The 13,601-nt window shown below is 38.2% G+C and overlaps 1 protein-coding gene across 5 annotated transcripts in view; it reads left to right on the forward strand.

Moving 5' to 3' along the window:
- SYCP2 (synaptonemal complex protein 2) overlaps positions 1-13,601 on the forward strand; it is a 49,268-nt gene that overhangs the window by 4,993 nt on the left and 30,674 nt on the right. For all 5 annotated transcript variants that reach the window (XM_081867464.1, XM_081867468.1, XM_081867465.1 and 2 more), the window contains exons 5-18: positions 967-1,071; positions 1,746-1,770; positions 2,295-2,380; positions 3,129-3,217; positions 3,955-3,989; positions 4,902-5,044; positions 5,122-5,174; positions 5,799-5,844; positions 6,429-6,524; positions 7,006-7,066; positions 7,290-7,438; positions 10,102-10,176; positions 10,649-10,807; positions 10,895-10,991. In XM_081867464.1, coding sequence (XP_081723590.1) covers positions 967-1,071; positions 1,746-1,770; positions 2,295-2,380; positions 3,129-3,217; positions 3,955-3,989; positions 4,902-5,044; positions 5,122-5,174; positions 5,799-5,844; positions 6,429-6,524; positions 7,006-7,066; positions 7,290-7,438; positions 10,102-10,176; positions 10,649-10,807; positions 10,895-10,991 — 1,219 coding nt within the window. The remainder of the gene's footprint in view (positions 1-966; positions 1,072-1,745; positions 1,771-2,294; positions 2,381-3,128; positions 3,218-3,954; positions 3,990-4,901; positions 5,045-5,121; positions 5,175-5,798; positions 5,845-6,428; positions 6,525-7,005; positions 7,067-7,289; positions 7,439-10,101; positions 10,177-10,648; positions 10,808-10,894; positions 10,992-13,601) is intronic.

Below are 13,601 nucleotides of genomic sequence, written 5' to 3' on the forward strand. Positions count from 1 at the left end.
CCTGAAGCACCACTTTAGCTAATGGGGCTTCCTGCTGCTGCCGGGCCGCCGGAGCACGATTTCTGTTCTCATCCTGAAGTAAAGTTCTTAACCCGAGGTACTATTTCTGGGTTAGCGGAGTCTGTAATCTGAAGCGTATGTAACTTGAAGCGTCTGTAACCCGAGGTACCACTATAATAGCAACATATTGGACGTCCATTTGATTTGAGTACTGAACAGTGATAATGGCTCCTTGTATGGGACGTGGGTGGCACTGTGGGTTAAACCACAGAGCCTAGGACTTGCCGATCAGAAGGTTGGCAGTTCAAATCCTCATGACAGGGTGAGCTCCTGTTGCTCGGTCCCAGCTCCTGCCAACCTGGCAGTTCAAAAGCACGTCAAAGTGCAAGTAGATAAATAGGTACCGCTCCAATGGGAAGGTAAACAGCGTTTCCATGCGTTGCTCTGGTTCGCCAGAAGCGGCTTAGTCATGCTGGCCACATGACCCGGAAGCTGCACGCCGGCTCCCTCAGCCAATAAAGCGAGATGAGCACCACAACCCCAGAGTCGGTCACGATTTGACCTAATGGTCTGTGGTCCCTTTACCTTTACCTTTACCTTTACCTATATGTATCACTAAATCATAATGATGATAAATCATTATGCTCCCCAATAATTGTATCAGTCATTTGAGTGGAGAGGAAATGAACCCCGCCCCCAGGCTGATTTGCATGAGTGGGGGGAAGTTATGTGCCTCTGTGTTTTTCTTTTCTCTCTCTCTCCCTCATTCTCTTTTTCTTTATGCAAGCATGTGTGATAAACTCTGTTGACCACACCTACCACTGGGATGAGGCAACGACCATGACTGCACATTGCCCTTGCGCCAAAAGAAGGCTTGGTTTTCAATTGGAAAGCAGCCTGGTGAATTCTAGAAATAATAATAACTTTTAAATGTATACTTATACAAACCTTTTATGTTTTCTCTACATGGTAAATTGGTTTGAAAAGGCTCAAGAAGTTATCCAAAATACAGTAAATGAAAGGAATGACAAATTTGCCACTCTGTTTGAAGACTTCTTTGATGTTCTTATGGTAAATATGCACCTCCTGCATTGTTCCATAAATTGACATGTATTTATTAAATATTTATAAGATGTACTTACTAAATATTTGGGGGAAAGCTTTTTTATGTACATTATTTTAACTCTTTGGTCATAATTAAATATCTAAACATTAAGAAAACAAGAAATCCAACTGTATTAAAAAGCCAATTAGATTTTCATTGTTTATCCCATATGCAGATAAAGGATATCATGTTCAAAATTTCTATTTGCTTATTTCAAATGTAAACTATAGTTATGCACATATAAGCAATCTCATTAGGTTGTCTCTTCTCTTTGTCCATTTCCTCTTCTTTTTCAGCATATTTTTTTGAAAATATAGTTATTACATGTGTATTTTTCTGGGGTCTGCCTAAACAGAAACAGAAATCACTTCTAAAGATTTCTCATTGATAGCAGAATTCAGTGGCTTTGGGGTACCCATTTTTTGCTGATCCTTCCTATTCACTGCAGCCTGTCTGTTTCCTGAAAAGCTGCTTCCTGAAATGCTGTACCTCTGGGTTTAGCAAAATTCAGGTTCTGCCTTGGATGAATGGAATTGCTTTTTAATAGCACAAAGTCACCATTGGATACAATCCATTTCCACAAATAGATTAGTCCTGATTGTGCAGAGTGGTTTTAATATGTTGTTTATTTAAATTGTAGATAGTACATGATGCCAGCAGTAAAGGTATGCATGAAACTAATTACTATAATTATATTTATTATATTTCTAGTTGCATATACTGTTGGTCCTATAGGTGTTTTGATTAATCAGTAATGAGTGTATTCTATATATTACAGTCAAATAGCCTAGATGCTGGGCTGGGGGAAGGCACTTACACATTGTCATAAAGAGAAAATACATCCCAAAAAGTGGCAGGGAGAGGAAATAGACTTATATAAACTTTGCATATACTAATTTATGCAGAGAGAGGAAGAAAGAAAAAATAGATGGATGCACATTTAGGCTGTGTACACACAACTGGCTTAAAATGCAGCCAAGTTATTTTTTAGAAATTTAGAATGCTTGTATGTTAAATTCCTGTTTGTATTGTGTCACTTCAGACAATCAATATTTATAAAGCTTGCTTGCTTTCTAAATGAAAGGCTTTAAAAGTGTTTATTCACACTATAATTGCCAGTTTTTTAAATAATATAATCATATGGCTTTGTAGAGACTTATGTAAATGATATATTACAATATTTGTTTAGGTAAAATACAAGTACTAGAAAATTTTGTTTTGCGAACATGCACACTTGCTACCGATAAAAGAATTAACATTTATATTCAGCAGGAGGTAAGAAGTTTCTTTCTTCTGAATAATGTTAGGTTTTAATGATTACCCTTTTACCTGGAGTATTTTAAAAAGTTTTTATTCAGTTTTTAAAAAGACAGTGTAGAAATAATGCACGTATACCTACTTCTCTGATCTCTGTGTCCATTTGTTTTAACGTGTCTATTTTGATGCATTTCTTCTATATATTTTTGAAAAATGTTTCTCTGCTAGCACTATACCACTTTTATAATTTAAATAAATTAACATCCATTTTTTCTCAAGCACTTTCAAGAACATTTCCTTTTTTCTTTCTCTTATGTAATTTCTGTTGTTCAGTCCCTTATGTATTCTTTGGCTACTCTATCAGCACATAGCTGATATCATAGCTGACATACCAGCCACTAGGGTTGACTTTTGAAAAGTGCTTTTGTATTTTTAGTGATGCTTCATTGTGTATAGTCAGCCACATACTTGTCCAACAAAGGCCTGACTGACATGTTCTTCTGCAGATTGTGGGTACATAGTTTATCCAGACTTTAGCTGAGAAGAATTTCTCTTGCTCCACTAAACTGATAACCCTGTGTTATACCCTTAGACTCAGATTTATATATTACACAATAAACACTTAAGATCTGCAGTCATTAAGATCGAGATTCTTAAGTTACATAGTTTTAATGGACAATTAAAAATATTCTTTCACCTAATGCATTGCAAATATTTCTTGTTCTAATGTGGTTAATATTCAATCATTTATTTTTATTATCCTTAGGCAGTAAGAAAATTGAACACAATGCTTGATTCTATGCCCCGAGATACTAGAAAGAAAATTATTTCTACAGAGGAAATGCAAGAAGTCATGTAATTATTTAATCTTTAATATAATTACATAAGTCTTTCCCCTTTTCATAAAACTAGAACCTTGGTAAGAGAATCTAATTTTGTGGCAAAATCATTTTGTTGACATGGCTTAAAATATTCTTTAGGCACAATCCAGCCTCTGGGTTAAGCATTTTTAGAAAGCTGCTCTTAGAAAGCAGTATCAAAGAAGAAAGAACACAAGATGCTGGTGTAAGGAAAGCCAATGTAAATTAATGCAGAAACCTCAGCCAGATCAAACATGACAAATGGCCAACAAACCTCTGCTTAAGAACCTCCAAGAAAGGAGAGTCCATCACTTCTCATGGGAGTCTGTTCCACTGTCAGACAGCTCTTACTTTTCTGTTCTTCCTGATGTTTAGTCAGAATTTCCTTTCTTGTAACTTGAATCCATTGCTTCGGCTCCTACCCTCTGGAGCAGGGGAAAACGAGCTTGCTCCATGTGACAGCCCTTGAGATATTTGTAGATGGCTATTATATCTTCTCTCAGTCTCCTCTTTACCAGGCTAAACATACCCAGTTCCCTCAAGTGTTCCTGATAAAGATAGGCCAAACGTTATTTTTACAAAAATCAGCCCAAAAATAAACAGAAAAGACAACTTTTTGGAATAAGATATTCTTAATTGTGGATATTACCGTGAAGGGGATGCACTAATCATTAAACAAAAGTATATAATTTAAAAAGAAAAACACCTGAATCATAATATTTTGTTTTGCAGGAATGATATGGGAAAGAGAATTTTGGAAGCTGGGGGTAAGTGCAGAGGATACTTATGTTTGTTAGCTTAGATAATGTAACAGGAGTAGTTTTGCTATTGTGCCCATATTGACAATGTTAAGAGTATAAAGAATCGCATTCGAACATGAACATGAATTTGACAAAAGCATTTAGTTCACACATAAAAAGAACCCTCCCAGCTCTCACCTGGGAGCTTTCCCCTCTTCCTCCAGCTTCTCATACTGGGAGATCCTCTCTACCCTGCCTCTCATGCAAGGCCCTTCCATCACTTTCCTGTATGTATCTTCCTTTAATTTAAGTTAGGAAACTTCAAAAATCAATAGATAGAATTAACAGAAAGAAAACAATAATTAAAGATCATAGAAATGTAAGATAAGTAACTAAAACCAAAGAGGGAGGCCTTCTTATTCTCTGTTTGCCAATTATGTAGATAACAATTATTCAAAATATGTACTTCATGTTAATATCTAGCTGTATTAAAGTTCAGCTTTTTCACAATCTGCTAGGTGTTGTTTTCTTCATCTTCAATCCGAGGCATCTCAAATTTGCCTTTTTCCACTCTTTGAAGAAGAGATCCCCATTGGTACTCAAGGACTCTAGTTATGAAGCATCTTCATATTTAAAAAAAACCGTACTGAGTATGCTCAGTCTTCACTGGGCTGTTTTAGAGGCTTTTCCCTCTAAAGGTTATACCTACTTCTGCCAATCTTGAGGTCCCCCAAATCATACTCATGCTCCCTTTTTGTTTCTCAGTAACCCAGTTTGTTTCTCAATAGCCCAGATAGCTACATGGCTATCATAACCCATTACCTTTATGCAATATATCATACATTGTATCATTTTTTAAAATTAAAGCAACTAGTTAGCCAGTGTAATATTTATCCCTGAAAGGACGTTTTATGCTAATATTCCTCTTGTGCATTATAGACTATGACCTCCAAGTTGCCATTACAGAAGCTTTGTGCAGAATGACATCAGAAAAACAGAGGCGAGAACTGGCAAGCCAATGGTTTTCAATGGAGTTTGTTAGTAATGCATTTAAAGAAATTAAGGATTCTGAGTTTGAAACAGTAAGTCACATTCAGATACTGGGTATTTCAAAGCAAAGGTATGATTGCAATACTTATGCTGCTTTTCTCCTTAACAGGATTGCAGAAAGTTCCTTAACCAGGTGAATGGCATTTTTGGAGACAAAAGAAGGTATGAAGTTAGCAATGAACCACCCTAAGATCGTTTGATGTCAGGCGGTATAGAAATGTAATTAATAAGAATAGTAATGGAAAACACTTTTTTAATTGGAGAAGAATGCAACATTGGATATATACAAATGCAGTTATATGATTTGACCTTTCATAAGGTCATAACACCTTGTTTGTGGGATCTGCACTGGCCAAGATTGGCAGTTTGATAAGGCCCTATACTGGATGTAGTCAGATTACCCAACGGGTCACTGCTTTCTGCGGAAAACTCTTATTGAAGTCTGCAAAATATCAGAAACCTGCTCCACAGCAACCCAGAACAGCAGTGTCATTGTGGCTGCTGGTTCTTAGTGGAAAAGCAATCTTGTTAAGATATGACAGGTACCCACTTTTTGCAGTTTGTACCTTCTTTTGCTTGAGGCAAGAAACTTAATCTCTCCAATAGAATCTTCCAACCAGGTGAGGAAAATATATATAAACATTTTTTTAAGGAAATATTTTGTCCATAAGCAGGACTTTATTTTTTTCCCATCTGAAAAGGTAATGGAAAGTGGGAACAATTACCTGTGTGAGTGATGAGGTGGGAAATGAACATATCTTCATTCTGTAAATACTTTTTTCACAGGGTTTTTACCTATCCTTGTTTATCAGCTATGCTTTGTGAACATGAGGTAAGTTCATTTCTTTTGTCTTGTGTATCTTTTGTTTTATTAGAACTATTGGTGTTTTTGTTTAAAATTGAAACAGAGATATGTGTTTGATAGAGTGTCAAAAAATTAAAGGTTCTTTGGAATGAAAAGGCAAATGAGTTATTATGACATTGGAGATTTGACATCAACATAAAATTCTGGGCCAGTTTGGACCTGGCATTCCTAGTTTATTAAATTTAATAATGTTGAAGTGAGTGTTTGACTAGTGTGCTCCCCCACATCTCTTCCTTTTAAACATTGTCCTCTTGGCATCTTAGTCACAGTTCCTCATTATCTCTGAAATGGAGAACTATGTTTTGATGTCGGTTTACTAACAGTTTGATCCTGATTAGTAAATTAACACAACACTACAGTTTCCTGTTTCAAATGTAATTGGGAACAATGGTTTTAGGGGACCAGGAATGAAGTTCTGAATATGATGTGCAAGATAAAGGGTTGAGTATACAGGCCTTACCTGTTCAATAAAACTATTGTGTATTTAGTAAGAAATCTTACACCATTATACATGCATTTATAATTTTATATTTGGATTGAATTTCCTTTAGCTACAGATCCCAGCAGATGACAACCTTGAAGAATTTTGGATTGATTTTAATACTGGTAGCAAAAGTGTATCCTTCTATGTTGCTGCGGATGATGGTGTAGGTTAAGTTTTCTTATTGTATATTGTAATAATTTTTTAGGGATAGTTCAGTATTCAAAGAAAATCAGTTAAGCTCTGCTATGAGTAGCTGAGTGGATTTAGTAGATGTAGACTTTTTTCAAAACTACACTAGGTGTGGCAAGGGGCTGCATGGACTTTTATAGTCCTTGCCCTGCTCCTCCCCCAGCTGATGTGTCCAATCAAACGTACCAAGTTTCCTAGCCCACGTGCCCACTTTGGATAGTTGGGGGAAGGGAGCAGGTATACAAAAGTGAGTGGAAAGTGGCACCTGTAACAGAAAAAACTGGCAGATCACTTAGAGATTTGGTTGACATGCTGGTTCACGATCCTCCAGGAAAACTAGTGCTCCAGGAGAACTAGTTGTTAACTTGAAATGTATGCCTTTTAACACCATATTATGTAAGCAAACAAAAATACAGTAAGAACTTTCATCCCTTTTCATCAAATGTTATTTTTAGGGTCATCAGTGGGAAACTGTTTGCATTCCTGAAGAAGAAGTAAAAACATACATTATTGAAGGTATTGCGCACATAAATTTATTTCTTATTCACAGTTACTGCTTCTATTAAAAGGGAAGGATGGGATTCATAATGAACCAATGGTGTGATCATTACTCATTTCTTTCTTTAAAAAAACAACAACCCTAAAGTTTATTTGACTGCTGCATGCTTCTGCAATTTTTACAAATAATTAACATATAAGTAATAACAATTTAATATGAACACGCTTCATTTTTGCCTAGAGAAAGACAACAAGAAATTGTTGACAATACATTTACACAATCCAATGTCTGTGGGTATCCAAGAAGGAGAGAAAATAATACTGCATTTTGATTCGGCATTGGAAATTGTGGATGCAGCGTTGAAGGTTTATGGTGCCTATAAACGTCAGGTAAAAGCGAACCAATTTCCTTTCTCATCTATCCTCTATCTAGCAACTGAAACAAAAATGGATGTTTCACTGTTTAGTGATTATAGTTCTTTTCATAGTTGGTTCTGTTTCTGCTTATGTATTGCCAGTTATTCCTAAATGAACACTGCATGCAAGCACTTGTCCCAAATTAAGCTAGGGATTTCCAGTTCTGAAACTGCCGCAGAATAAAGTAGTGGTGATTTGTGGAGGCAACTGTTGAGCAAAATGGGGGAAAGAATAGAAATGTACTATAAATTACCGTATTTTTCGCCCTAAAGAACGCACTTTTTCCCCTCAAAAAATGAAGGGGAAATGTGTGTGCGTCCTATGGGGCGAATGCAGGCTTTCGCTGAAGCCTGGAGAGCGAGAGGGGTCGGTGCGCACAGACCCCTCTCGCTCTCCAGGCTTCGCGGACCTCTCCGCAAGCAGCGGAGCGCTCCTGCTGCTTGCGGAGAGGTGCCTGCATGCCGAAGCCTGCACCCGCCGAGATCAGCGCGTCCAGGCTTCGCGGACCTCTCCGCAAGCAGCGGGAGCCAGCGCTGGGCTCCCATGCCTTGCAGAGAGCTGCCTGTTTGGGGACTGGGGTCGGGGGAAGCTTGGGCCTCCCCCGCCCCAGCCCCGCGCCTTGGGGGGGGGAATAATTTTTTTCCCTTTATTTCCCCACCAAAAAACTAGGTGCACCTTATGGGACAGTGCGTCCTATACGGCGAAAAATACGGTACCTTTTAAATGAGAAACAGTCTAATACAGGGGTCACAAACATTCTTGGACCACATTTCAATTTTTGACAGAGTACTGGGGGCACTGGTTACAAAATTGCTGCTATGGGTGTGGGCATGGCAGAGCACAAAGCTAGAGACAGCCATCCCCAATCACCTTATGCCTACTATTGGAAGTCAGCTATGTCCTGGTCTTGATTGTGGAGATCACACAATATTAATTTCACAGGCACATACATACATACTGCTGCTGTCTAATAGTAACAGGAAGCATTCCTCCATACCAGGAAGAATATACAGGTGAAACTCGGAAAATTAGAATATCTTGGAAAAGTTCATTTATTTCAGTAATTGAACTTAAAATGTGAAACTAATATATGAGATAGACTCAGGACATGCAAAGCGAGATATGTCAAGCCTTTATTTGTTATAATTGTGATGATCATGGTGTACAGCTGATGAAAACCCCAAATTAACAATCTCAGAAAAATAGAATATTAAATGAAATCAGCAAAACAAGGACTGCAAATAGAGCAATATTGGACCTCTGAGAAGTAGAAGCATGCATATGTACTCAGTACTTGGTTTGGGCCCCTTTTGCCTCAATTACTGCCTCAATGCGGCATGGCATGGATGCTATCAGCCTGTGGCACTGCTGAGGTGTTATGGAAGACCAGGATGCTTCAATAGCAGCCTTCAGCTCTTCTGCATTGCTCGGTCTCATGTCTCTCATCTGTCTCTTGGCAATGCCCCATAGATTCAGGTCAGGCGAGTTTGCTGGCCAATCAAGCACAGTAATCCCATGGGCATTGAATCCCCATAAAGCTCATCTGCGGAAGGAAGCATGAAGTGTTCCAAAATCTCCTGGTAGACGGCAGTGTTGACCCTGGACTTAATGAAGCACAGTGGACCAACACCAGCTGGTGACATGATTTAATTTGGGATTTTCATCAGCAGTACACCATGATCATCACAATTATAACAAATAAAGGCTTGACATATCTCGCTTTGCATGTCCTGAGTCTATCTTATATATTAGTTTCACCTTTTAAGTTGAATTACTGAAATAAACGAACTTTTCCACGATATTCTAATTTTCCGAGTCACCTGTACAAGGTAGATGCACCATAGTCTCTCATTTCACAGAAATCACATAGAAGGTAGCTGAACATTTTGCCCCATCACATACTTTCTAGGAGGGCTGGAGACTTTCTTTTTAAATAAAAGTTCAGTAATCTGAGGCCCCTGCTGAGGGACACCAGTAAAAGTCCTTGTGGGTGCTGTGGCACTATGGGTGCTGTGTTAGTGAACTCTGGTCTAATATAAGGCTTTAAGCTAACATGTGATACAACAGTTCAAACATACTGTCCTCACACAAAAATGCATATGCACTTTTATTGAAAGTGTCCTGAACAAGCGGAAGAAATTTGCAGTGAGTTGGAAATGACAAAAAGCAAAAGGGAAAGCTTTTCAGATCGCTATTGACAGTTTCCCCCACAACAATGATTGTGAATTAGTCATTGCCCAAGAGAAAACACAAAAAGAGGTCTCATAAAAAGCCCTTTATAACCTAAAAGTGCATTCTTTCTTTGTGTAAAGAGCCTAAACTGCAAAAATAAAGTTTTCCCTACTTACTATAAATTATTTTAATTTTGTATTTTCTGTTATACAGTGGTACCTCGCGTTAAGAACTTAATTCGTTCTTAACCTGAAACTGTTCTTAACCTGAGGTACCACTTTAGCTAATGGGGCCTCTTGCTGCCACCGCCGCACAATTTCTGTTCCCATCCTGAAGCAAAGTTCTTAACCCGAGGTACTATTTATGGGTTAGCAGAGTCTGTAACCTGAAGCATATGTAACCTGAAGCATATGTAACCCGAGGTACCACTGTATTGTGAAATATTTACTATTTAAATTTTTCAGGGATTTACAAAGAAGAATACTATGTCAGTTGCCAAAACAACAGTACATGTCATTTTTGATGAAAGTGAATCACAGGTTTGTATTTCAGTTTATAATGGGATAATATTAAAAATAAGCTTCTGACTAATAAATATGGAAGGCGTGCATTATTGTCTGAGATGGTGTATATTTTATCATTTCTTTATCTGTTCAAGTCTTTCTCATGAAAACCTTGTTATTCAAAAGCCTAAAAGTGACTCATCCATTCACATTAAATCCCAGCAGAACAGCTGGATGTTAGCATGTGTGCATTTTAAACAAAATACTTTTGGGGCTACAATTTTATTCAGATTCTGCATGTGAGTGTTCTAATCCTACTCCAAATGTCATGCATAATTTTATACACCTCAGTCATGCTCCCCATTACTTGCCTTTTTTCTAAACTGAAAAGCACCCAAAATCAAAGCCTTCCCTTCTATCCTTTTATCCATTAAGTTTATCTGAAATATTTTTAATAAATTGATTAGTATTGAACTGAGATTTTATTTTTTAAAAAAATACTGAACAGGTTATTGTACCAGAAAGTCAAGTATCTCCTTTGGAAGAAAACTCCTGTAAACCACTGGAAGATAAAGATACTCATTCCCCACCACATCAGTATCTTCAGACACAGGAAAATATGAATCAGAAACTTAATAAGGGGGACTTTCAAACGGTTAAATCCAAGGTAATTTGTATAATAAAGTGCAAAGGAAAATGATGTATATTACATTGCACGGTTATTTTAAATTATGCTTTTCTGTTTTATTTCCAGATTAATCCAGGTAAAAGGAAAGTGTCTGAGGCATCAATGCTGGTGCTGTCTGCTGCCAGGTTGTCTATGCCAAGTCCAGTACCAGCAGTTAATACTTGTAAGTTAGATGCAATGTTGTAAGGTGTAATCTACTGTTGTATTTGCCATCTGCTATGAAAAATGCCTTGTTTTTATAACACATCAACAATTACTATCAACATCTGGGACAGGGGAATAAAATACCCTTTATAAGATTTTGGGCAGAGCAATCCAGCAGTCCAGTTATGCTAGGTGTGAGGGAGATACAACTCCGCTGTGTTGGCAGACATATATGCTTAACCTAGGAGGCAAGGGAAAAATGCAACTCAGAAAACCCCCAAACTGTACAAAAATGGCGGATATCCCCCAATCAGGGCTCTGCCTGCAACAATGGGCTTATGAATTCACATAGATCAAAATGAGCCCTCAACACCTATCATAAGATGACAAGATGACATAACACTGCTTCTTGAACCCTGGTGACTCAGACCACTACTCCCAGTCCTACAGGCAGGGGTTCCATGCTGCTCAAAAGCAGAATTTTTCAGGACAATACTTCTCCATCTGGAGTTTTGCCACTGGGTGCGTGCAGGTCTTAGAACAACGGTTGGGGACCACATTGCCTTGTGTCACTGTCTTACATCACACTGTCTCTCAACACTAGAGTTGACCCCCATACACATTCCAGTCTAGAAAACCAAGCAAGTTCATCAATATTCCTCCCACCTTTTAATGTTACATTTCTTACAGTATGAAACAGATTTTCCTTAAAGACAGTAGTCCTAATAGTTGGATTGATCAGCTACAGATTTGCCGAATTCTGGTATTGACAATAGCTTTTTATGAAATGTACTTGAAACTAAGAGATCAGCATAATATGAAAGTGGACCTCAGTATTGTTTTGTGCCTGTAGTAGGCTTATATTTGAAATAGGATTTATTTTTAAAAGCACTTTTATTGCAAGGTTAAGTTTCAAAGCATGTTGGCAAATCTTTCCAATATGATCTTTAATGTTTCCCAAGTTGCTGACTTAAGGAAAGTCACTGTTGTCTTAAATGTGAACCCCCCCCCCAGCTCAGTTATACCTGGCTCTTAAAAGCTTAGAATGTGGCAGTCCTACTGTGCCATGACTATGCTCTGGGACTCTGACTTCAGCTCAGACATGGTCAGAACCAGGGGCAGAGACTCTGGAGCTGAGTGATATGTCCAAAACAGGACATGTTAAACCAAAGTCAGCCCTCGTTGGGAATAGCCTCTCAGACCTGACACCTGGTGCCTTTACTAGATTTGATCTCATGCTCTCTGCTACAGTCTATAGAGGGCACCCCCCACAATTTTAGGACCAAAAGCAGCCGTAACAGCTTTTTAGAATCATGCCAAGAAGCTCCTGGATTCCTCAGCCACCACAAACCGCCAAAGAAGTCATTTCTGTCGGTTAAGGAAGCGTTAACTGGGTTGGGTAATGATTACAAGCTATGACGAAGGCAGGAGAGCAGAATTGTGGGAGATGTAGTGAATCTCCTCAGTTTTTTCTCCTGCCTTGGTGAAACCAGTACATTCCTTCCAGCTCTCTCTGTTTTTCTGCCTTCTTCCACTCCTCAAGTTGCAGAAGCTACTGCTCTCCCAGGAAACACTCAAGAAAAGTGCTCTCCACAGAGGGCATACTTGTTGCCTTGTTTGAACAGCTCTGCCTTATGGAGTGAGTAGGAAAAGCAAACCGAGTGAGGATATCCTCCTGCTAGTGTAGCTGTTTGAAGGGGGAAAAAAAGATTCAAATTCAAAATAAGGCATAAAACAGTAACACCAGAAGCAACATAAGTCATTGCACCCTTAAAGATTTTAATCTTTTAACTTTCTTTAATGCCTCCTTTCATGTGAAATATATCAAAGAAAGATGATTGTGCATATGTGAGGACCTTTGATGTTAATAGAATATATAGTTCCTCCTAAATCTCAAATGTTAATGTTGTATTCAGCACTTTCCAGCATTAAGTCGCAATGAAGCATCTTTTTATTTGAATTTTATCAGCCAGTAGTTGCTTTTTATGTACCTCAAATAACGGGCCTCCTTTATTGAGCCTGCTAATGGTTTCCACAAGCATTTTCTTATTCATTTATGTAGGACACAGGCTAGGCTCTGGCAAAACTCTGGGGAGGGGAGTCCATAATTATGGAGAAGCCAGAGAACAGTAATGTGTCCCTTTTCTGTTTTATATTGATTCATGGTAGTTTGAAATCAGGCGATGCTTTGATCTTAATTGTTGCAGAAGTAATTGAAAATTGCCTCATTTTGTGCAGAGTTGCCTCAACTAGGAACCCAGTGATTTATGACTTAATAGTCAAAATCATTTTGCATTGTTGGCCGAAAGTTATAGTCATCTATGCTTTTGATGGCCCATTCTGTCATAAGGCAAATTGCAGTTATAGATACTGAGTACTCTTCAAAGGCACTATCAAATTACAGTAGCAGAGTCTTAAGCTTTTAAAGTCAATAAATGGTTAAATCTATATGTTGACTTTTAACTGTAATAAATCTTTACACCTGTCCTCCCTTTGAAGAGATGCCCTCTGTCCCCAGCACTCTGCCCAGCCCCCAAAAAATACCTGTATGAGAGAAATAAGATTTTGTGAGTGGTGCAAGGTGAGCTTCTTGGCTAAGTGGTGGGTTAAGAGCATAGGAAACTGGATT

This window comes from Podarcis erhardii, assembly GCF_964252035.2.
Source record: "Podarcis erhardii genome assembly, chromosome: 6".
Taxonomy (NCBI): Eukaryota; Metazoa; Chordata; class Lepidosauria; order Squamata; family Lacertidae; genus Podarcis; species Podarcis erhardii.